The sequence below is a fragment of the Macrobrachium nipponense genome, chromosome 13 (assembly GCF_015104395.2).
Source record: "Macrobrachium nipponense isolate FS-2020 chromosome 13, ASM1510439v2, whole genome shotgun sequence".
Classification (NCBI taxonomy): Eukaryota; Metazoa; Arthropoda; class Malacostraca; order Decapoda; family Palaemonidae; genus Macrobrachium; species Macrobrachium nipponense.
In genome coordinates this window covers 55,453,297-55,479,926 of record NC_087206.1, presented here as the reverse complement: position 1 = coordinate 55,479,926, position 26,630 = coordinate 55,453,297, and the positions used below count along the sequence as shown (strand labels likewise).

The 26,630-nt window shown below is 38.2% G+C and overlaps 1 protein-coding gene across 1 annotated transcript in view; it reads right to left on the bottom strand.

The window, feature by feature from the left end:
• The window catches only part of LOC135225792 (F-actin-capping protein subunit alpha-like), a 179,566-nt gene that overhangs the window by 14,043 nt on the left and 138,893 nt on the right, over nt 1–26,630 (bottom strand). Inside the window, exons 4-5 of the mRNA XM_064265272.1 lie at nt 22,938–23,116; nt 20,414–20,564 (exon numbers count right to left, since the gene is read on the bottom strand). Coding sequence (XP_064121342.1) covers nt 20,414–20,564; nt 22,938–23,116 — 330 coding nt within the window. The remainder of the gene's footprint in view (nt 1–20,413; nt 20,565–22,937; nt 23,117–26,630) is intronic.

The window sequence follows — 26,630 nt, the reverse complement described above, 5'->3', positions numbered from 1 at the left end:
TAATAATGTTAAATATCAAATAATATTAAATCATAAGGGTACTAACTAGTGATGAATGCTGATTACAGATGATGATGATGATATATTAGTTGTGCAGTTGGATGCATGACAATGAAGATAGACTGCACAGCTAATCACAGGAGTTACATTTCTGAGGGTGCCTCTTCACCTTCTTCAGGAGGCACTTCATCAGGGGTTTCGGGAGGCTACATCATAATGAGGTACTTGTACATTTTTATGAAGGTGTTATGATGGGGCTTCATATCACCAACAGTATTGACAAAAATTTGTGGCCCTTTCTTCATTCTCATCTCATGCCTTTACCATTGCCTATATCTGCCTGACTTTCTTGATCAATTTGTACAGAGTACAGACCAAGAAATTCTTCAAAATCCTGGTCATTTGGTGGGATAGTAAAGAGGGCAGAGAGTTCTTCTCCAAGAATGACCTCCCCAAGTATTTTTCCCTGTTCATACTTGCTCTCAATGCAGGTGATTGCACTTTAAGTCACGCCATAATGGGCTGCTACTTCTCCATGACTTTTGCCCTCTCTTAACATAACAATCATGTTTACTTTCATCTCATTTGTCATTAACTGTAGGAGCCTCTGATGTTTAGGCTCTTTGCCAGAACCTTAGGAGAAGCAGAACATTTACAGAAGATTTCAGTGGGTGATTTCAAAAAATATTCTTAGTCCGTAGTAGTATATACCGTACACGCAAAACACACACAAACGAGAACATTGAATTGTATTGGGTCAATTGGGTATACACTGCGCATTGATAATTCTGCACATGCTGAATATTTTATGAAATGTTTTTTTTACATCATTTTTAAGTATTATACATGGGTACTTTAAAATAAGTACACAGAGCATATCTAAAATACGTAAGACAACAGGAATAGTAGGGTGCGCAGGTTTCCGTCTGCAGTACATATTTTCATGCATATGTACTAAGTATATTTTCATGACTGCGTAAATACATTTTTTATGATGTAAAAACATTTACCATTTTCAAATATTACAGTTCTGTAATATGTTAATGAAAAAACAGCAAAATTTTAATAATATATTCGATTTTCTTAAAAAGCGTTCTACCCAAACCAGCTTCCTGTAGATGAACAACTCTTATGACGTAGTGACATTCTTTTAGAGTGGTACCCAGACAAGATGATACTCGACGCGCTATTGACTGTCATCTGCAAAGCAGCCAATCCAGGAGCAGCATTCATTTTCCTTGCTGCTCATTGGTTGTACACTTGGTAGTGATTGGTTTAAACCCGATTCCCTGGATGATATATGTAGAAATCACAAGGACTGGACTATTCTCCTATCTGGTGACTTCAACTTTCCTTTCGTAGAATGGAAAGAACGAATAGGAGATTGTGGTTGTACTTATACATATAAAAAAGAGAGTAATAGTAGTGCAGAAGATAAGAGGCAATTTGAAAAGCTATTAGATATGCTACTAGAATACAACATTCAACAAATAAATCACCTGCCAACAAGAAAGGAAAATACTTTAGACCTAGTATTTGTGAACGAGATGAATTATGTTAAAGAAATAATAGTTTATAATGCGAGTATTTCAGACCATAATGTCATAGAATTAACAGTTCATTCCAAAGCAAGTGAAAATAGAGATAAGCAAGAAATGAAAAAGTGGGAAGGACATGGAAAATACAACTTCTACAGTAAAAATATAAAATGGTCAGAAATTAATGAAGAATTAAACAAAGATTGGGATAACATTTTCGTAAGTGATGACATAAGGGTAAATACGGAGATATTATATAAAATATTGGAGAAAATAGTGGATAAATATATACCGAAGAAGAAAAGAAAACATCATTCATGCATACCAAGAGACAGAAGGATCTTGTTCCAGAAAATCAGAAAGTGGAAAAAAGGTCTTGCAAAAGAAAAAAATGCATGGAAAGTTATAGAACTAAAAAGTAAGATAGAAAATGCAGAACAAAAGATTATACAATCAAAAGAAAATGAAAAACGGGACTTGGAAGAAAAAACCCTATTAAATATCAAGCAAAACCCCAAACTATTATACTCATATGCGAAGAAGATGAATAAAAGAAGAATAGAAATAGGCCCTCTGAGAATTGAAGGGAGATTAACGAATGAAAAAAAGGAAATTTGCAACATACTGGCAGAACGATATAAGAGAGAATTCACCCCTAGAATAGATAATGAAGATAATGATATAGAAGTAAGGGACGAAAATAGTGAATATTTAGCTGACATAGAAATTAATGAAGCTGATATTGTGCAGGCAATTAATGAAATTAAAAAAAAAAATGGAGCTGCTGCAGGGCCGGATGGAGTCCCTGCTATTTTGTTAAAGAAAGTAGTTCATTCTATCGCAAAGCCACTTGCAATATTATTAAGACAAAGTGTAGATACAGGCAAGATTTATGATGAGCACAAATTAGCATATATCACCCCTACTTTCAAAAGTGGATCAAGACTAGAGGCAAGTAATTATAGGCCTGTGAGTCTAACATCACATATTATGAAAGTGTATGAAAGGGTAATGAAGAAAAATATTATGAAACATTTAATAAAAAAATAATTTGTTTAATATAGGACAACACGGTTTCGTACCCGGAAAAAGTACACAAACCCAACTGTTAGTCCACCGTGAGAACATATTCAAAAATATGAAAAGCGGAAATGAAACAGATGTGGTTTATCTAGACTTTGCAAAAGCTTTTGACAAAGTAGACCATAATATATTAGCAAAGAAAATTAGAAAACACAATATCATAGATAAAGTAGGAAGATGGTTAAAAGAATTTTTACACAACAGAAAACAGATAGTTATTGCAAACGATGAGAAATCGGATGAAACCAAGGTAATATCCGGTGTGCCACAAGGTACGGTGCTAGCTGCAATATTGTTTGTTATTATGATTGAAGACATAGACAGTAATGTTAAGGATTCGGTAGTGAGTAGTTTCGCTGATGACACAAGAATAAGTAGAGAAATTACTTGTGATGAAGATAGGAACGCTCTACAAAGAGACCTTAACAAAGTATATGATTGGGCAGAGGAAAATAGGATGGTATTTAACTCTGATAAATTTGAATCAATAAATTATGGAGACAGAGAAGGAAAGCTATAAGCATATAGGGGACCTAATAATGAGACAATCACAAATAAGGAAGCAGTTAAAGACCTTGGTGTGATGATGAATAGGAACATGTTATGCAATGATCAAATAGCAATTCTGTTGGCAAAATGTAAAGCAAAAATGGGAATGTTGTTACGGCACTTCAAAACAAGAAAAGCTGAACACATGATTATGCTTTATAAAACATCATGTTCGTAGTCCACTTGAATATTGCAATATGATATGGTACCCACACTATCAAAAGGATATTGCACAAATAGAGAGTGTACAAAGGTCCTTTATTTACGCTAGAATAGAAGAAGTTAAGGACCTAGACTACTGGGAAAGACTACAATCCTTAAAATTATATAGTCTAGAAAGGAGAAGAGAACGCTACATGATAATTCAGGCATGGAAACAGATAGAAGGAATAACAGAAAATATCATGGAACTAAAAATATCAGAAAGAGCAAGCAGAGGTAGATTAATAGTGCCCAAAACTATACCAGGAAAAATAAGGAAAGCACACAGGACATTAATCTACTACGCACCAGCATCGATAATGCAGCGTCTATTCAATGCGTTGCCAGCTCATCTGAGGAATATATCAGGAGTGAGCGTAAATGTGTTTAAGAATAAGCTCGACAAATATCTAAACTGCATCCCAGACCATCCAAGATTGGAAGATGCAAAATATACCGGAAGATGTACTAGCAACTCTCTGGTAGACATTAGAGGCGCCTCACACTGAGGGACCTGGGGCAACCCGAACGAACTGTAAGGTCTGTAAGGTAAGGTTTAGCGAACATGGAATTGTTGGTACCGTGCATCTCCTAGCTTAACGCTGTGAACACCCAGCATCACTTCATAGAGAGTCAGCTTCTGTGAACATAGTATATAAATTGCAAAACTGTGTTTTACGTATCGTCAAATATGTGTGTGAATCATGCTGATAATGGCTCAAAAAAAGTGCCCTGCTCCTAAGCCTTCTGGCAAAGAGCCTAAAAGAAAGAAGGTGGTCATGAAGCTCGCCAAGAAGGTGAAAGTTCTTGATATGTTAAAGGAGGGCAAAAGCTTTGCCAAGGTTGGCCACCATTTCAAAGTGAACGAGAGCAAGGCGAGATACATAAAGAAAAAAGAAAATGAAATAATGAGTGTAAGCATGACCTACCTTAGTACAGCTAAAACAGTGCTGACAGTGTGATATAAAATAATCTTGAGAATGTAATTTTTACTGGCATACTGGATAAAGGACTGCCGGAAAAAGAATGACCCTCTTGACTCCATCATCAATCTCGAGAAAGTGCAACAAATCTATCAGCAGATATCAACAAAGGAAGGCAACGCCATAGAGGAACATGAAGGCAGTAATCTAGGGGCACAGGAAGGTGATGAAGAAAGGGAATTGGAATTCTTGGGCTTTGATGAACCAGCTCCTCAAGAGGAAGATGAAGTGGAGGAAGAGCCACGACCAGGAACATCTTAAGCTTCCGAGGTTTTTCAGGCGAGTAAAGGATGGAGAAGCAGCATCAACAGACAAAGATTCTTCAGGAGAAAGGTTACTGTCCAGAACAGGTGTTCAATATGGACAAAACTGGCCAGTTCTGGAAAAAGATGCCTTCCAGGGCATACTTAATGAAGGACGAAGCTAAAGCCTCTGGATTCAAGGGATAGAAGGACAGGGTTAACCTCCTAATGTGTGGGAATGTGGCTGACTTTATGCTGAAACCAGGCCTCATTTACAAGGCTGCAAATCCCAGGGGACTCAAAAACAAGAACAAGGCATTGCTGCCTGTGTTCTGGATGAACAATCCCAAGGCCTGGATCACCAAAGTCCTTACGGAGTACTGGTTCCATCATTGCTTCATTCATCAAGTTAGGCAATACCTGAGCGACTTGGGCTAATCATGGAAAATGCTGGTGGCCATCCTCTTGATCTTTATTACAAGACAGTCCAGCCTGAGTTCCTCCCTCCCAACATGCCTTCAAGGAACTCTACATTGGGAACTCCCTCCAGCACCTTGTTGATGCAATGGACTGTGACAGTGAATTTAAGCTGAAGGAATACTGGTGTAAATTCATGATTGCCATTTATGTCCGTCATCAATCGATCGCTGAAGGACATGAAGAATCAGACCCTGAACGCATGCTGGAGTAAGTTGTGGCCAGATTGTGTGCATAATTATCAGGGCTTCTCTCCGGAAGAGATATAAGATTAGGCCATCAATAAGGCGGTCCGGTTAGCGAGGATCCTTGGTGGTAAAGGCTTTGAAGACATCACTGAGGATGAAGTCGGCACCCTCACCGATACCCACTCTGACCCCTGACTCACCTGGACTTGGAAGAACTGACAGTCTCTCAGTGAAGCTCATGATTCACCAGGTTCAGGAGGAGGCAGGCCTGACTTTGGAACGCCTGTCCCAAATTAAGAGGATATAAATGATGTACAGGATTTTGTTTCAACATGGGATCCTTATATGTAATGCTCCTTGAAGTTTTCAAATATCCTTGATACAGCATTGGAACCCTATAATCAAGCCCTCACCAAACAATGACAGCAGCTGCCAATCATGATGTTCATTACTCATATGAAGAAGGACCCTCCAAGCCTCCAAAGTCGTCAGAAGAAGTGCCTCTTGAATTCACCAAGTTAAAGCCTCCCGAAGCGCCTCATGAAGGTGAAGAGGGGCCCTCAGAGGAGATGTAACTCCTCCACTTTGTTGTGCAGTCATTCTTCATCGTCATTATTCGGACTGCACAGCAAAGCAAATTCATCATCATCATCTTTAATCAACATTCATTACTGGTGATTACCCTATTTATGCACGTTGTACTAGTATGTATAAATTTTGTTTAACGTTCATACATATTTCTGCTCTCTCTCTGTTATTTACGTACATACAAACTTTTCCCTTGTAAAAAGAAAACTGGACGGCTTAAATAGTAACTATGTATGTGAAAGAAAGTATGCATGGCTGAATACTTATGGGGGGACTGGATTATTTTCACATGTACATATCCAAAGTCATACAATTCGTACGGATATTTTTAACCACAAAATGTTTATTACAGGCGTTCCCCGGGTTACGACGGGGGTTCCGTTCTTGAGACGCGTCGTAAGCCAAAAATCGTCGTAAGCCGGAACATCGTAAAAAATCCTAAGAAAACCTTACTTTTAATGCTTTGGGTGCATTGAAAACTATGTAAACTGCATTCTTATGGCATTTTTCATAAAAAAAAACCTTCAAATATTGATTATTTTGCATTTTTGGTGTCATATTTCATCTCCCAGATGAGTGATGTAGGTGTCGTACCCTGGAAATAACGTCTATTGACAAGTGTCGTAACCTCGGAACGTCGTAAGCCGACACCGCCGTAACCCGGGGACTGCCTGTATTTACTTTGAAATATTATTTCAAAGATTAATACACTAATAGGATATAATAATGTATACCACTTGATGTAGGATGGTATTTTTAGGGATAGTACTTTGGTATTTGAACTTTTAAGATAGGCAGATACGTACAGGTAATGACCGACTTACGACCTATGCAACTTACGTCTGATCGACTTTACGACTATTATTTTCACCCTTTTCGGCAGAACGTGCATACGAACGTACGATACTTTTTCCTGCGGCATCCGTGCATCTCTCGGGTCCCGCGCTCACTCAGTGTTGCCTGTAGCTCCGTACTGAACGCATCTCTTGCTCTGCTGTGTTCATTTTTCAATAACTTTTTGTTAATTTGGATCATTTTTGAAATGTCTGCCAAGAGGAAACTGTGTTTATCTACTCCTCAACATGCCAAGAAGGAAAGGAAGGCCATTGACTTGGACACAAAAATGACAGTGATTAAGCAGTTCGAAGAAGGGAAGAAAGTGAATGTGATCGCACGTGATATGAAGTTATCTCATTCTACTGTGTCCACGATTCTGAAGGATAAGGAAAGGATTCGTGATGCTGTGAAAGGTTCTGCACCCATGCGATCGACAGTGATTACGAAACAACGCACTGGCCCCATCCATGAAATGGAAAAATTATTGCATGTTTGGATGGAAGATCAAATCCAAAAAAGGACACCGTTAAGCCTTTTTACTGTGCAGATGAAGGCTAGAAGTCTGTTTCAGACTTTGAAGGAACGTGCTGGAGTAGAGTATAAGCAAGAATTTTTGGCAAGCGTTGGCTGGTTCAAGAGGTTCAAAAAACGATTCCAGCTGCATAGTGTTCGAGTGACTGGAGAAGCAGCGAGTGCGGATGAGGAAGGAGCTAGCAAGTTTGTCGACAGTCTCGATGAAATGATTACGGATGAGGAATATCTTCCAGAACAAATATTTAATGTTGATGAAACAGGTTTGTTCTGGAAACGAATGCCAGAACGCACTTACATCCATAAGGAAGCCAGTAGCATGCCAGGATTTAAAGCTTTTAAGGATAGGCTGACTCTACTGCTTGGTGGGAATGTCGCGGGGTTCAAGTTGAAACCCTTTTTAATTTATCATTCAGAAAACCCACGAGCGTTCAAGAATGTAAGCAAGTACACTTTGCCTGTCTACTTTCGCTCTAACCGTAAGGCATGGATGACGCAGACACTTTTTGAAGACTGGTTTGTCAACTGTTTCATTCCTCAAGTGCGTGAATACTGCCTAGAGAAAGGAATTCCTTTCAATATTTTACTGCTGCTCGATAATGCGCCTGGACATCCACCTCACTTAGCTGATCTGAATCCTGACATGAAAGTGGTTTTTTTGCCACCAAACACCACTCCAATTCTTCAACCTATGGACCAAGGTTCGATTGCAACATTTAAGGCAAACTATTTAAGAATCACCTTTGCGCAAGCCATAGCTGCTCTAGATGCCGACCCAGAACTATCCCTACGAGAATTTTGGAAACGCTACAATATTCTGCATGCTATCAAGAATGTGTCTTCTGCCTGGGAGACTGTGACGGAGAAGTGTATGAATGGCATATGGAAGAAGTGCGTTAAACGTTATGTGAATGATTTTGATGGATTTGACAGTGAACAAGAACTTGATGTGATACGGGGAAAAATAGTGAAACTGTCAAAAGAGCTTTCCTTGGATTGTGAAATAGAAGATATTGAGGATTTGCTAGACCACGCTTCCGAAGAACTTACAAATGAAGAGCTGATTGAATTGGAAGAAGAACGAGTGGCGGAGGAAGAAAGAAGAGAAGCGGAGGATGAAGAGTTGCCAGAAAGGAAATTTACCGCCAAGGGATTATCAGAAGGATTAGCTCAACTAAATAAACTCCTTGCACATTTCGAAGAAATGGACCCAAATTATGAAAGGTTTGCAAAGATTGAACGGATGGCACACGATTTGTTTCGTCCGTATCGTGAAATTTACGAGGAGAAAAAGAAACAAACAATCCAGACGAAACTCACCATGTTTGTGAAACGAACAACTCCTCCCGTCACCCCGACCGTCGCTTCAGCTGATGAAGTCAACGACCTCCAGTCAAGCACCAGCGATGCCAGAAGTCTTTAATTTTATTATATTTTCCTGTACTACATACTAGTTTTCAATTGTATTTTTGAATGTTTTCTATTTTTGCACCTGTATTTTGTATTTTTTCAACATTAAACAAATTGTACTGTAGCATCCAGTGTTTAAATTAAATTAAACCTGACAAAAGTAACAACAGGAAACAGTATGATGCATAGAGAAACGGGTTTGCTGTGAACTTAACAAACGTAACAATACATAAGACGCAATTTCGTGTACGTAGAGAGACATTACAGACGTTACAAATGGTATAAAAATTCCAAGAATCATAACTAAAAAAGGAGTGAACTTTTTATATGAGCATGACAAACGAAGTTTCTCTCTCTCTTCTCTCTATCTCTCGTCTCTCTCATCTCCTCTCTCTCTCTCTCTCTCTCTCTCTCTCTCTTCTCTTCAGTGAAAGCCTCAATTTGATAGAATTTTTTCCACGTAATCATAGGCGTACGAGGTGAAGTTCATTTGGGAGGGCAACACCTAATTTGCCCGAATTTTCATTATGAAACAGTATGATGCGTGGAGAACAGTTTGGACAAACGTTTGGCGAATGTAACAGTACGTAGAGAGACTTACAAATGGTATAAAAAATTCCAAGAAATCATAACTAGGAAATACAATAAGTAAATTAACTAAAAAAAAAAAAAAAAAGGATGAATTTTTATATAACGTGACAACCGAAGCATTATGAAACAGTATGATGCGAGGAGAAACAGTTTTGGACAAACGTTTGCCGAATGTAACAGTACGTAGAGACTTTGTTACAAATGGTGTATAAAAAAAATTCCAATAGAAATCATAACTAGGAAATACAATCAAGTAAATTAACACTAAAAAAAAAAAAAAAAAAAGGAAAAAAAAAAAAAGGATGAATTTTTTTATATGAACGTTTTTTTTTTTTGGGGGGACAACCCGAAGCATTAATTGAAACAGTATGATGCTAGGAGAAACCAGTTTTGGACAAGCGTTTGGCGAATGTAACAGCAGGAGTAGTAATGTCGTGTAGAGAGACGATATAAATGGTATAAAAATAATCATAACTAGGAAATACGTACAATGAAACTAAAGAAAAGGTTGAACCTACAAACGTAGCAATATGAACCAGTGTGATGTGTGGAGAATGGGTTCGTCTGACGACTTTGACAAACGTTAACAGTAAGGCGTAGTAATGTACACGTCATTACTACGCCTTACTGTTAACGTTTGTCAAAGTCGTCAGACGTACGTTCTCCACACATCACACTGTTTCATATTGCTACGTTTGTAGGTTCAACCTTTTCTTTAGTTAATTTATTTTGCTATCTTTGTTTTCTTTAGACTTCTTTGTATTTCCTAGTTATGATTATTTTTATATTTTTATACATATGTGTGAGATGTTACACATGCTACAAAAATGTAAAGAAATCATAACTAGGAAATATAATACACATTCTAAAGAAAAAGACAGCAAAATAAACTAGCTAAAGAAGGGGTTGAATTTTTACATACGTATATGAACTTGTGAAAGGGTATCGTAAAGTACTATCGTAATACATATATGACAGTAAGAATATGCACTAAGAATGGTAATACAATGGTTTTAATGATAATGAATGTTAAATAATAATGAATTATGACTTAAATATGATAATATAAGTAATAATCTAAGAAAATGTTGATAAAATATGACTTTCAGATGATGTCAATATCATTACACAATATGTATATGTACGATAAACTCTACGGTAATTTAGCAGACTCGACATGCGTCCAAATCGAGTTACGACTTGTTTTGCAGAACCAATTGCGGTCGTAAGTCGGTCACTACCTGTATAAGCCTTTTTAGAAGAGAGTTCTAACTGCTTGCAGGTTCGAGCTATTCGTGGGAGTGTGTTGTGTGTCTGGTAAGCATCCCCCACTAATATGAGATGTTCACTTTACAGCTAATATAGTGACCATAACCACTAATATTTCACAAGAAAGTTAATCAAATTTTGCAGTGTGATGAGTTACTTAAGAGATATGAAAAATTTTGCTGCACTTCCCAGGGTGGCATCTGCCAGTTTCTAAATCCTGAAGAATTACCCTTTCCAAAAGTATGGGATGCAATTTGTGCCACTGATGGGATCACCTATTAGAAAAATATGCATCTTTTTGGGGTTTGCAGCGCTATTGTTAAGATACAAAACTGTCTAGCCAGAGGCACTGGATGAGCTACACAACTTGTTGAGCAGTCACCACCAGACCCATGGAAAAGTGTCCAAGGAACTGTGGGGAAAATCCCACAGACAGAAGGATGTGAAGGTGCTTTGGCAAAATCCTGTGAACCAACAAGTTCTTCTTGAAAGCAATGGTAAGGCCTAAACTCCTAACATCATGTGCCCTTGCATGCATTGTATCAGCATCTGAAAGTGAGGCAGAACTGTAGGTTTGTTTAATCACTTCACGTAACCAAAAGGAGATAGTATTCTTGGACATTTCTTTCTTGTTCCGACCAGTCCTTTGGCAATCAGGTCTGAGGTGTCAAGTCCTTTTTAGATAGCTATGCAGTGCCTTGATGGAGCATAACAGTAATTTTTCTGGGACATCACCAACAAAATCCCAATATGAGAGGGGATCAAGAAAGACTCCAATCTTTCATCATAATTTTTGAGTATCATTTACAAATTCCAGGACAAATTTGAAGGCTGTAGAACTCCAACCCCTCATATGTTTAACATTATAAGTGTCCCCGTTAATTCACCGACCCTCTTTGATACAGCCAAGGCCAGTGAGTAAACCATCTTGCCATCTTCAGGGTTAAATTTGTCGGCTGAGCGCCGTATGGGTTCATAAGGAGGGTGAGTGAGACTGCTAAGCACCATGGTCAGGTCCCATTTACTAGGTGGTCTGAGATCTCTTTTGGGAACAGGACTGCTTGAAACTCCTGAGAAGCATGGAAACTTCCCACAATGAAGAGAGATCCACTTCTTTGAACGTATAAGCAATCCTTAACCCTTAAACGCCTATTGGACGCATTAAACGTCGACGAAAATTGCCTGTTGGGTGCCGAACTGACGTATGAAATGTCGACACAAAAAAGTTTTTTTTTTTAATTTGAGGAAAAATAGTTATAGGCCTACTTGGCAAAAACTTTTGAATCACCAACCTTGAGGGATGCTGGGAGTTCACGGATCAAGCTGTTGTTTTGTTTACAATCGTTACCCAGGCGCGCAAGCGTGAATTTCTTTCGTCTCACACTAAAAAGCATCAGCGACACATCTCGGAAATTATTTCGTCACTTTGACATCATTTTTGCACAATTTGATATCAGCCGTTACAGAGTTTTATATATGAAAATGTGTGCAATTTCATGCAGAATACAACAAAAAACAACCCATGGTTGTAGCTTTATCAGTTTTGAAATATTTTCATATAAAGAACGATAAGTGCCAGAACTTCAACCTTCGGTCAACTTTGACTCTACCGAAATGGTCAAAAAATGCAATTGTCAGCTAAAACTCTTATATTTTAGTAATATTCAATCATTTACCTTCATTTTAAAATAAATTGGAAGTCTCTAGCACAATATTTTGATTTATGGTGAATTTTTGACAAAAAACTTTTTCCTTACGTCCGCACAGTAACTTCCGAAAAAATCAGAATTTTTTAGTCTGATTGTCCTAATGTTTGCACCGTTTTATATTAGCTGTTACATGAAGTTTTATATATGAAAATGTGTGCAATTTCATGTAGAATACAACAAAAAACAACCCATGGTTGTAGCTTTTATCAGTTTTGAAATATTTTCATATAAATAACGATAAGTGCCAAAATATCAACCTTCGGTTAACTTTGACTCGACTGAAATGGTAAAAAAAAAACGCAATTGTAAGCTAAACCACTTACATTCTACCAATATTCAATCATTTACCTTTATTTTGCAACAAATTGGAAGTCTCTAGCACAATATTTTGATTTATGGTGAATTTTTGAAAAAAACTTTTTCCTTACGTCCGCACGGTAACTCTTCTGAAAAAATCAAAAATTTTTTCTTCTGATTGTCGTAATGTTTGCACCGTTCTATATTAGCCATTACATAGTGTTATATGTGAAAATTTGTGCAATTTCATGTAGAATACAACAAAAAAACAACCCATGGTTGTAGCTTTTATCAATTTTGAAATATTTTCATACAAATAACGATGTGTCAAACTTTCAACCTTCAGCCAACTTTGACTCGACCGAAATGGTCGAAAACCGCAATTGTAAGCTAAAACTCTTACATTCTCGTAATATTCAATCATGTGCTTTCATATTGCAACCAATTGGAAGTCTCTAGCACAATATTTACATTTATGGTGAAATTATGATAAAAACTTTTTCCTACGTCCGCGTGGTTAACTGCCGAAAAAATCAGACATTTTTTTCGTCTGATTGTCGTAATGTTTGCACCGTTTTATATTAGCCGTTACATATAGTTTTATATATGAAAAGGTGAGCAATTTCATGTAGAATACAACAAAAAACAACCCATGGTTGTAGCTTTTATCAGTTTTGAAATATTTACATATAGATAACGATAAGTGCCAAAATTTCAACCTTCGGTCAACTTTGACTCTACCGAAATGGTCGAAAAACGCAATTGTAAACTAAAACTCTTATAATCTAATAATATTCAATCATTTACCTTCATTTTGCAACAAATGGAAGTCTCTAGCACAATATTTCAATTTATGGTGAATTTTTGAAAAAAAAATTTTCCTTACATCTGCACGGTAGCTCTTCCAAAAAAATCAGACATTTTTTTGTCCGATTGTCGTAATGTTTGCACCGTTTTACATTAGCCATTACATAAAGTTTTATATACGAAAGTGTGTGCAATTTCACGTAGAATACAACAAAAAATAACCCATGGTTGTAGCTTTTATCAGTTTTGAAATATTTTCATATAAATAACGATAAGTGCCAAACTTCAACGCCAAAATTTCAACCTTCGGTCAACTTTGACTCTACCGAAATGGTAAAAAAACGCAATTGTAAGCTAAAACTATTACATTCTAGTAATATTCAATCATTTACCTTTATTTTGCAACAAATTGGTAGTCTCTAGCACAATATTTTGGTTTATGGTGGAATTATGAAAAAAAACTTTTTCCTTACGTCCGTGCAGTTACTTCCGAAACAATTTCACGTCCGATTGTCGTAATGTTTGCACCGTTTTATATTAGCAATTACATAAAGTTTTACATATGAAAATTTGCGCAATTTCATGCAGAATACAACAATAAACAACCCATGGTTGTAGCTTTTGTCAGTTTTGAAATATTTTCATATAGATAACGATAAGTGCCAAAATTTCAACCTTCAGCCAACTTTGACTTGACCGAAATGGTAAAAAAACGGAATTGTAAGCTAAAACTATTACATTCTACTAATATTCAATGATTTACCTTTATTTTGCAACAAATTGGAAGTCTCCAGCACAATATTTCGATTTATGGTGAATTTATGAATAAACTTTTTCCTTACGTCAGCGTGGTAATAACTCTTCCGAAAAAATCAGAATTTTTTTTGTCTGATTGTCGTAATGTTTGCATCGTTTTATATTAGCCATTACAAAAAGTTTTATATATAAAAATGTGTGCCACTTCATGTAAAATACAACAAAAAACAACCCATGGTTGTAGCTTTTATGTTTTGAAATATTTTCATATAAATAACGATAAATAGAAAAAATTTGACCTTCGGTCAACTTTAACTCGACTGAAATGGTCGAAAAATGCAATTGTAAGCTACAACACTTACATTCTAGTAATATTCAATAAATTACCTTTATTTTGCAACAAACGGGAAGTCTAGCACAATATTTCGATTTATGGTGAATTTAAAAAAAAAAAATGTTTACGTCCACGCGTTACGAATTCATGCATCATATTGAGATAGTATTTTCTGTGTTGCTTTGATCGTTTTACAATTTATGTACCAAAATCATTGCAATTTAGTGTACAATATAACGAAAAAATAATGAACTCATTAGCTTTAACCGTTTTGCTCACAGCGCGATTTGTATACAATTATATGAAATTTTTTTTTGCGCTGTCATATATTCCAATATTTATAAGTATATGATAATGATATTTTTTTAATTTCTGATGGTTGCATACTAAACTTCAAGCAATGACAAAAAAAGGAGCAAAAAATGAACACCTAATCTTGAAAATTAAGCGGGCTGTGATTTTTATGAAAAAAACTTTTTCCGCTTCTGCGAACGCCACTGGCATACGCGAGACACTTTCAGAAATACCGGCTCGGCGTTTAAGGTTCAAGCAGCTTTGTAGCCCTTGATGGCTGAAACTCTGAAACTAAAAAAAGTTTCTCCGTAAGGAGAATGATTTTGTTTGTATGGTGTTTTTATGTTGCATGGAACCAGTGGTTTTTAAGCAACACGACCAACGACTTTACACGATTTCTGAACCACGTGAAGAGTGAACTTCTATCACCAGAAATACACATCACTCACACCTAAATGGAGTGCCAGAGAATCAAACTCGCGGCCAACTCCATACCGACCACGTCACTGAGATGCATAAGGAGAAAGATGAGGATGTCCACTACTTGAGGAATAGAAGTTATAACAGGAAACCCTGCTAATGCCACCAATCACAGTAGTCGGCTGTAGATGATGATCTGATGTAAACTGCCATTTCTGTCGCTGCTCTGCAAGAAAAGTATTTTACTCGCAACAGATACTTGTAGTCTCCAGCCGTGAAGAGATAGGGACCCTTCCGATTGGTGGAACCTCTCTGTGTGGTTGGCAAAGAAGGTTGTGTCATGGGGGGGATCTCCCTTGGAACAGCAGTCAACAAGGTGGTAAGATTGGGAACCATTCTGCATGTGGCCAAAAGGGAGCCACTAGGGTTATCCTCAAGTTCTGGGAGCTCATCATTCTGTTGATTACTTGACAGATAAAGCAAAAGGGGGTAATGGCATATGCTTCAGGTTGTCCCAGGGATGTTGTATGGTATCTTCTTCCACTGAGGGATCTAGAGCAACCAAACAAAAAACCTCCAGTTTTCTGTTGAACCTTGTATGCCTTCCCAAATGATCGAATAGCCTTGTGCTACCTCTGGATGAAGTGACCACTGTCACCAGGACCCGACCCTGATGGCTCAGCTTGTCTACCACAACGTTCCTCTTACCCAGAATGTATCTGGCCGAGAGATCTACTGAATGGGAGACCACCCCCTGGCGTAATTGAGCAGTCAAATTGTTAAGTTAACAGGGCACTAGCTGGCAGTTTGTTGACAAGCTACCACTGTAGTGTTGTCAGATTATGAGGACCACAGAGTTCCCTGTCACCCTTTCTTGAAATTCTTGAAGTGCTAGAAAGGCTGCCTTCAGCTCCAGGATGTTGATATGAAGCAGTTTTTCTTAGTGATCCCACTCAACTTTTGTACGAAGCATCTGAGAACAGAAGAATTTCTCGTGAGGGAGAGTGAAGGGGCACCTCTATGGTCAGGTTCTTGTTGTCGGGCCACCACGTTAAGTGTTGCCTTACTTCTTTTGATAGAGTTACCAGAATTAAGAAGGAATCCCTCAAAGAGGACCACTGAAGAAAGCATAGGTGAAGATGACTGTGAGGAATCAGCTTCTCCAGGGACAAGTTATCTAGCTTTCGTTTGGACAGGAAGGACTGAGCTATGCTCCTGAATTCGTCTACCTGTTGAACTCAAGTAAACACCTTCGCTGCTGCCAAGTCTGTGAGCATGCCCAAGTAAAGGATCCCCTGACTGTGTGAAAGATTAGACTTCTCCAGATTTACCATGATGCCTAAGCTGTGAAAAAATTAAGAGCAGACGATCTCTGTCTTGGATTAGCTTTACCTGAGAACTTGCATGGATTAGCTAGTTATCAAGGTATCTCAAATGTGTATCCCATGGGAATGAGCCCAGGTTGAGACTAAGGTGACTACTCTTGTGAACACCTGTGGGGTAGTTGATGGGCCAGAGCAAAGAACCTTGAACTGATAGATTCACTCTCCAAGGCTGAAGCGAAGAAACTTTCTGGATGATTGGTGAATTGGAATCTGGAAGTATGTATTCTTCAGGTCTATCAGGAGCATGAAGTCGTTCTTCTTGACAGCTGCAAGGACTGTGTAAGGGGTTTCCATCTTGAACCATGTCCTCCTGATGAAAAGTTTGAGAGTAGAGGTCTATTACTGGTCTCTAATCACAACGCTCTAGGAACCAGAAAGATGTGACTTTAGAAATCTGGAGAAGGGTCTTGCTTTACCTCCAAGCTCCCTCTACCATCACTTTCTTCACTTCCTCTTAGAGAGTTAGAAGCTTTGGCAATCCTGGAATGTGCATTGATTGATGAAGGGGAAGCTCGAAGGGTAGAAGGTATCCCACCCGTATACATCATCTACTACCCAGGTCTCTGTTCCGTGCTGCTTCCAAGCTACCCAATGTCTTGCCAAGCACCCCCAACTGCTGGCAGTAAGTGGGGAGGGGCCCCCACTCTATTGTCTACCTCCTTTACCTCTGCCTCCTCTTCCTGGCCTGAGGTCTCTTTGGTGACACATAAGTAGTAGATTGTATTCTTGGTTTGGAAGTGCCAGCACGAGATGGATCAGACGATTCATGACAGCTTGGTGTATGAGATGGTAATTGTTGTCTGCTTTATGCCTGTCAATTGTAGTGTTCCTAGGGAAGAAAGATGCAGAGCTTAAGATATTTCCATTCCATAAGGTTAGAATGGAATCTGTACTGACAAATTTTGAAACTTTAGAAAGGGCGGCATCTCTTCTTTTTCGGAACTGGCCCACTATTAGCCGCTAAGTGAGCCATGAAAGAAAGCGTCTTACTGCCAGATTGCAACAACCTAAAGAAGGTGGCACTTTCTTCAGTGTTGCCCACTGAAGTGGATGAAAGCTTAGCCACTGTTGTTGCCCATAATTCAAGTGGTGAAGCAGTTGATTCCAATGCAATCACCTCTTGATGTGTGAAGATGGTGCCTAGCTTTAATTTGGTTGAGGAAATGCCTGTGGGTAACAAACCAGATCTGGGTTAGCTTGTCTAGGTTGCATAAAAAAAAAAAGTATGTCGAGATAATGGTGGAGGAAGCAGCTTAAAGGATCTACTGGAGGGGAGTGAACTGTCCCACCTGGAGACAGAGTTCACTTGGCTAAAAATAAAATCACCATGCTTAGAGGATGGTAATCCCAAGGACGACTTAATCTCTTTACTAAGTCCAAGAAGAGCTTCGACGCCGAGGAGGTAGCCCTAGTCACTTGAACTAGGTTGTTACACTCACACATAAGCTCAATGACCTCAGCATATGTACTAGTCATAAATTCATCAACTACCTCTGGGCCACAAGAATCATGGTCTGGTCTGTTGATCAAGTCTGGGGGAGGGAGAACATCGTTATTTACTACCGGGGTGAAGGCTCATTCATGTCCCGGGACTTTCTTGGGGGTCTGTAAATCTAAAGAATGAGGACATGAGAATAGGAGCAAGAACTATAATGAATAGATGAATGTCTTGACTGGTAGCACATCCATTTAAGGCTGTCATCTCAAGTAGCACAGTCACAGCTGTATGATTGGGAAAGTCAATTAAAGTCACAGCCATGTGGCAGACTGTCATTTCATGAAGAATGGGCGCAGCCGTGTGCTGGGCTGTTGTTCCATGAAGAACGGTCACGGCCATGTGCTGGGCTGTCATTCTGTGAAGAACGGTCACAGCCAAAAGATTGAGTGTAGACAATCATGGCCTGTGTTGGGCTGTTATAACACGAAGCACGGCCATGGCTGTGTGAGCAAGAGCAGTGCTCACTATCCCTCCTGGGAGAACGTGAACGAAAGCGAGGACTGTCTCTGTCCTGAGAATGTTCCTTCACTGTTGACTTCTTAACTGGAGCCTTTCATCTTTCCTGCGGACTTGTTGGACATTCCATTCCTGGATGGGAGGAGCAGAAATTCTAGGGGACTCCTCACTGGACTTGTGTTTCAGGCCTGAGTTGGGTGAGAATCTGGTTCTATGCAGAGGAGACACGGCCGTTAAGCTCATCGGGCAGCACTGGTATGTGAGGAAGAAGGAACGGGAATAGATAACACAGACATGCTTGGACGGCAGAGAATCAGTTGAAGAAAAAGAGGAGCGAAGGTAAGAAGACTGCCTACGATAATTTTTGCTAGGAGAATCGATGAAATACTTCTTCCTCCAAAGTCTGACAGAAATGGGCAAAATGGAAGACGAAGACGAAAACGATGAAGAAGAAGCAGATGAAGATGAAGACAAAGTCAAGGAAGGAGATATGCAATGTCTCTTCTTGGATATCAGAAGCTTAACACAGCTGTACTTCCTTGAGAAACATACCTTCAACTCTGTCAGAGAACCTGGACAAGTCTGTCGGACGAAGCAGATGTGACTTATGGAGAGGGACATAAATGGACACAAAGTGGATGGTGACAGCATGGAGATTAGTGCTAGGAGAGATGCTGGAAACAACCCAGGGGAGAGCTGCTTGCTTCAAGTTGAGATGTCATCACTGAACCTGAAGATCTGGAAACTGTTATGGCAGATGTCACTGGGATGCAAAAATAAAGAAAAAAACCAGAATGTCAGGGCATAAATGCTGGCAAGAAGTACTAGATAACTGGGTTCTTGCAAAAGATGGACACCGAACCGTCTTGCTACAAGGCGGTTAGAGAGAAACTGTTATGACGGTGTATACCTACCCTTAAATTCAATGAACTTAAAAAAGGAAAAAAATTATTTTCAAAATGTATGAAGGGAAAAACTACAACAATCAATGTGCCAAGAGTCAAATGCAAGCAGCATGCCGACAAAAACTTTGCTAATCAAAAGTGGATTGCATCTTCAAGGTGAGAGCATCTTTGACTTTGAAATATGTTAATTTCTTATTTTCAATCTATGATTTTCTGTAAGTTTTCATTTATTTGCAAATTTAGGTACTCAAATTCATTGCCACAGTTGGAGTTAGCCATTGGAAGCAGGGGAGGATTCTTGAGTAGCAGTGGAGCTTTATCTACCCACTCAAACACAAGCAGCCATAAGAGAAAAAACTCCTTTGAAATAGTCATGATGCATCTCCATCTGTGGCTCAAGGCAGTAATCAAAAGGATGTCATTTGAGCTGAGAAAAGTGAAAGCTCCCAAGAACTCTTCCAGCCATGAAACCTCTATGATAGATTGCAGTCAAGATCCATCTCTCTCAACCACTTAAGGGTAATATGACAAATTTTCTAAGAAAATTTGTATTTTTATAACTACAATCCTGAGGTCTTTAACAATAGGATAATTTCTAGCGCCTAGCTGGATCCAGTTAAAAAACATGAAAGCAAGGCTTTTGGATCACAGTTGCAAAAGCCCCGAACCAGATGAGGTGCCTCCCAGGCCTTTCCTCCAAAATTTGAGATTGCTCCAATCTATCCCTACGAAATACCCCTCTCTCAGTGTGATATATGAAATGTTAAGTGTTACCATCATGTTTTTCTCCCTATAGAGAATTGCAAACCAACTAAACGGCTTTTTATCAATTTTTATTATTGTATGTACAATACTATATTTATCTGAATATATTTTTAGTGGGTGCAGTTGCTTGAAAATAATGCCGTGTTACAGATAGTGTGTTTGAGGATAACCAAGGGAATAGTATAATAAAATCCAGTTTCCCAATATGTTAGCTGAATTCTGTGACCATTTCTTAGTTTATAGTATGCAATTTAGTTGTATTAATAATTGTAACTAAAAGCTTCCTTGAGGATTACTTACCGAGACTGTAAGATTACCCTTGACATCTTTGGATGTGACTAACTGGACGTTTCCATCCTCATAATAGTGGACTTGTACTTTAAGAACTCCTTTAAGCTCTACACTTCCCCCACCTAAGGTTACTGTCCACGTTGAACGCCACCGACCATTCCTGTAATGTGGAAGATTAACACAACATACTACACTCATATGTTGAGATGTGCCTATGACTTCTTAAAATTTCATAATCGAGTCTATCAACATGAAGGAAATTCTAACAAAATTTCTTTGTTTTGTTTCCAAAACTTGATATCCATTGTCAAATATATTTTGGACATTCACACAAAAAATGTTAAACTTACAGTTACTTTACATTCTGTACATTATGCAGGCTATTCACAAAATATACATGGGTCAAACTGACCCATTTCAAAAGGAGTCAAAATTACTAAAGTGACTTACCTTTTGATATCATGGGCTTAACTGTTTTAATCCATTACTATCAAGTCCACATTCTTTATATTCTACCATTTACTGATCATAATGGGTTTTAGATATGTTAAACAATCACTAACTATGCATAATCTTGTCATAATAACAGTTGCAGCTTTGGCCGTTTTCTCAGCTTCATTTCCATTAACACGTACAAGACAGGAATTCAACATATTTCTACATTTTTACTATATTTTCATGTAAATAGTGAAGTGAAAACTTGTTGTGCAAGGTTATCTTTGGATTACAATTTATAAAGGTTTCTATAGCACTTCCAGAGTTGCTAAAAATTACAAATTCCTGCAATGGCATATCCTTATCTTTAATGGCTGATACTATTGGACACAACTGTGTGTGAAAACAGAGGCAGTGTTAGGCGAGGAAAATTGGTGTTTTACTGGGTGATTTCCCCACTCCTAATGAAAATCTGGACCCATCAGTACATACTGCACATTGCAAACCTCTACTTCTAATATATTCTACTGCATGTTATATTCATATTTTTTTGAGGAATTATATAGTTTTAAGGTTAAAATTTCAAGTTTGTAATTTATGCATAATCCAGGAGGACAGTTCTAATATCACTTGAGAAATTTTATATTTGCTGACTCAAATATAAATATTACCATTGGGAAATGTGGAAAGCAATTATTCAATAGACATACTGCCTTGATCAAAAAGGTTTTTGTTGATGAAATGCTCACATTTCTATTTACTATGCATTAAGTCATGAAGAGTTAAATGTACAATGGTGTGTCCTTCACCCACTCTCCTGAAATGAATGTGCCTTTCAGGTGTGCGCCCCCACCCTCTTTCAATACATCTAAATACAGACAACATGAGTCCATGAATGGAATCCTTTATCAGTCTCAAAGGACAGATACTACCCAGGGTTCTACCCCTTGACTCTACCATCCTGCCCAATAGCCCCTCCCTTCAAAGAAGCAGATTGAGCTCCCTGTCTAGTCTGGAGGTGCAGGCTTCCTCACACCTCCAGATGTCAATGGCTCAGCTACCCCGCAAAGATTTAGCTAATTGTGCCTTTAACCATAAACCCTTACTTGAAGGACAGTGTACCACTGTTCAGTCCCAAAAATCAGGTTCATCCACATGCTGGTACGTTGGTACATGCGGAAAGTCAATGCCTTTCCCCCCCATGCCTACAACCACCTGAACATTACCCTTTCGTCACGAAATGAGATCTCTATGAGGCAGTCTGCCAATGTGTTCAACCGTAGGTAGTTCCAAGAGGTTAACTGGAGAAGCCATGGCAAAAAATCCCATAGCACCCATCTCAGCAGCTGAGAAGAAACCTTCTCCTTTATGATGTCTTCCATGAAGAGATCGAATATTCAATCAACAAACTTATGAGTTCAAGCCAAGGGAGTGAGGAGTAGCCTCCTGTGTGTAGTACATACCTTCTCTAGCCCATGAGATGCTGGGGAGGAGCTTGCTCGATACACTAGACGAAAGGGACTTACTAACCAAAAATTTCAAGTAGTATTTACTTTGTCCAAAATACCACAGGGAAGCTGAGTCCAGATGATGACATGGTTTCTCGAGATGATTATGCTCACCAATGAGTGTAAAACTCTCTTCAAATCACAGCTCCAGCTTGGACAGGGGGGAGGTATGGATGACTGGAACTGTCCAAACTTATGAACCATCACCTTAAGACACGACCTACATCCCCCCACCTCCCCCCCCCCCCCCCCCCACACAAAAAACTTGCCTGACTTCTGCTCCTTTGCAAGAATATTTCTTTTCAAACATAAAGCAATGAACCAAAGTTGAAAAAAGAAAAAAAGTGATACCTAGGTTCTCACCAAATATTCATCAACAGAAGTAGGAATACAGCAGACGAAAATATGAATACGTAGTGATGCATAGAGGGTACACTCACCCCCATGACCACTTGTAAACAACCTTCTTAAGCTCAATGACCATATATAAAAGGAAGTGGTTTGCATTTCTGCCAGAGCAATCAATATCTGCCTGAAAGGAACACATTCCATTTTATCAAATATAACATAAGAAATCAAAAGTAAATTACCAATAATTTTTAGGCTGAAACTGATGGTCTTCTATACACATAGTTAAAGTAACTGCTGAACCTTGCGCTCTTGCATACACAGCACATACACCATGAGGATAGTGATCACTAGCATAACTAATTAACTGCGTCTCCACCGCACTCCTCCAGCTTTCTGTAGTCGGGTCACTTTCACAAGCCTGTAAAAAGAAAATGAAAAAATAATAAGCCTGTAGTCAATCTTTTGTTGTTAAAAGAATACATATCCTATAAAGGAAGTAAAATGGTTTTACCAAGATTACCTTGTCTTCCAAATGGCAAGACACTCACTTGCTTGATCAAATCAGCACCACTCTGGATAAGAAGAGCTGAAGAAATCAGTCCCTTTTCCAACATTATTACTTATTTGGTTATAACATTACAAGAGGATGTACTGGTATGCTTTGTCATGCGTCTTTCAATTCTTGCAAAATGCAGTTATTTAGGCTTAAGGTTTCATGAAGTAAATATTCTTTGCAAAATCTCTGAAACAAAGATACTGGTGTTTATGCACTGCCACTCATCTCATGATAATCCTGTTTTTAGTGGCCATTGCCTTTGGTACCTACTGTATATACTCATGTAAGGTGCAATCTTGCTTATCATGTGACCCCCAAATTTTCACCCCCAAAAATGATTTTATCATTTATCTCATGTATAATAGGAGTTCCTATTTTGAAAGCGACAATTCATAATGTGGGTGGTTTGGCGTGCTAATGGTTGACCCAAGTCATTTGGGTGAATGCTGCGACTCGAATTATTTTTCTTTCAAAATCCTAAGAACTGACCATAGAAAACACAAGATTAAAATTTTTTTTAAAAACCTGCAAGATAATAAAATAATTGTACATCTGCCAAGCCTTAAGTTCTCTCTCTCTCTCTCTAATGCACACTGCGTGTGTGTGTGTTTGTTCGTGTTTTAAAAAATGTAATACATCTTTGGAAGACAAAAAACAAAACTTGAATTTTGTTGTTGTCAGTCGAGTGGAGTATAGAGGGTGTGACCAGCAGGTAAAGAGAAATGGATTAACATTCCTTGAGAGATTAAAAGAGATGAATTTTGTTTTGGGGGTATGTAAATGCAGCATTATGTCTTCTGAAAGAGAAAATAAAACTATTTTTTTAGCTGAAGAATATCTGAACCAACTATTTTACTCTCAAAGGTAATGAGAAGGAATTCATTCTATTCTTCATGTAATCAGTAAAACACATACACTATTAAAAATTAAGTACATTCTGTATTAAACAAACATGCATTTAAAAATATGTACTGTATTCAAAACACACACACTTGTATCATCGTCAACTTCTCAACAAAACCTACTCAGATTACAGCTAAAATCTGATTGGCTGGCTGACTCCCATGGAGACCATTAGCCAATGACAGCCCCCTACTTTTGTTCTATTTAGAATAAGTTGTGGACAGCACTACATTTGAACGTTGGTATGATCGGGACTATTTGACTGCTGATAGCAATGCAGGCAGTCCCAAGTTATCGGCCGACTAGGTTATTGGTGATCCGGTTTTATGGCACTCGTCTAGTGACATGAATAAGCGATTATGGCACCATAATGGGCCAAGTTCTGGTAATCGGTGCCATGCGCCATAAGGTTCTTATGGCATGCCATAAGCGCCATAAATTGCTGAGTTTCGGTTAAAGGCAGGTTTCACTTATTGGCACAACCCCAAGAACGGAATACCTGCCCGTATCCGGGGGACTACCTGTAATTACTCAATACAGGCAGCCCTCGGTTAGCAGCAAGGGTTCCGTTCCTGGCTGCCGACGCCGAGCAATTTTCTACGCTATGCGATTTCAAAGTCTACGACCGCAGCACACCTTCTTTAGGAGTAATAAACCAGTTAACAGCGTCCTAAACCAGTCAAACGGCGCCGTAATCCCGCAATGGCGCAATAAGTAAAATTATATTTATGTGGTTATATTACAATAGAATTTACTGTACAGTAGTAGGCAGTCCCCGGGTTACAACGGGTTCGGCTTACGACGTTCCGAGGTTAAAGCGCTTTTCAATTATATTAATCAGAAATTATTTCCAGGGTTACAACGCATTTTCCAGGGTTACAACGCCTACAACGCTGATCTGGCAGGAGAAATATGACACCCAAAATGCAATGTAATCAATATTTGAATTTTTTTTTTTTTTTTGATAAATGCAATAAGAATGCAGTTTACATAGTTTATATGCACCCAAAGCATTAAAAGTAAGGTTTTCTTAGGATTTTTTACGATGTTCCAGCTTATGACGATTTTCGGGTTACGACGCGTCTCAAGAATGGAACCCCATCGTAACCCGGGGACTGCCTGTATTATAAATACAGTAAAGTGAAAAAAAGCCTACCTTTAATCCTTTGGGTGTCTAGAGTATGTAAAAGTATGTAAAGATATAATAAGGTTTTATACAGTGTACAAGTGTTCAAGTTACGATAATTCGTCTTAAGATAATCCGATTTTATGAGAGACCAAATTACAATAACCTAACTTTATCCCATCTTCTAGTTACATAAGTTCAAAAACAGCAAAAGAGAATGATGAAAGTATGGTTTTAACATTAAACTCGTTGCGTAAACGTGTACAACCAAGAACAAACGAACAAGAAACAACCTTTTTTTCTAAGTACAATTGAATTGGATAACAACATCCGTTTGGCTTGTATTTCAGTCAGCATACTATAGTAAACTATATTACCGTAGTTGTTATAAAGGACATTATGTAGAATACGACTGAGATATTTTAATGTAATAACTTTATTTGTTATAGATCAACGATCAATAGGGAAATAATATATACTGTTAAATTTAAACCTAGTTGTAGCTGAAACTGAGAAAACTGACCAAGCTGCTAACAACAGTTATCGTGCATTGGCAACAAGGATAAAACTCCAATAAACGTATGCCATCAAAATACAACTGTAGATAAAATTGAGATAAAATCACTTTAATCAAACTACTGTGCTTGAAAGATAAATAACGTAAAGTTTGTATTACGATGATATAAAGGAAAATTGCGAACGAAATCATGTAATTGGTAATTGTTTTACTCAAACATGCCACCAATGTAATCTGTTAACAAAAAAATGAAAAAAAAATTTAATTCACAATCACAAGACACATTCAAGTCATATTTCCACTAAAAACCTGTTGTATAAGGAAAAATGACCTTGTTTCATATTAGTCAAGTATCTAGATATTCATTTATGCTAACTAGAAGCAAGAAAATTCGCTCTGAATTGCGTTAAATATAACAAAACAGACTCGTATTCGCCATCAGCTGATTTCCAAACCAAAACATTGACTGGTCCACGAAATACTGGCTTAGATCTACCGTAGTATTTTATAATATAATAATATGAGAATACATACAATACTATTGGATACAGTGAAGTAATGTATAACTTTTTAAAAGATTTATGGAAAAGATGCATATTTACTTTTTCTTCTGTGCTTATCTTAATTTTTGTCACTAGGCCATCTACGTAGCAGTGGCACCTCGAGCCCGTACGGTCGTACCTCAATTTTTTGCACGTGTAACAAAGCAAAAAATCGACTGAGTTGCAGAGTTATATTTTGTACTTCTATCCCATGGAAAAACAAACAAATTGCAGTGTTGCAAAATTGAATGTATACACAAATTTTGTCTTTTAAAATCAATTTATGCA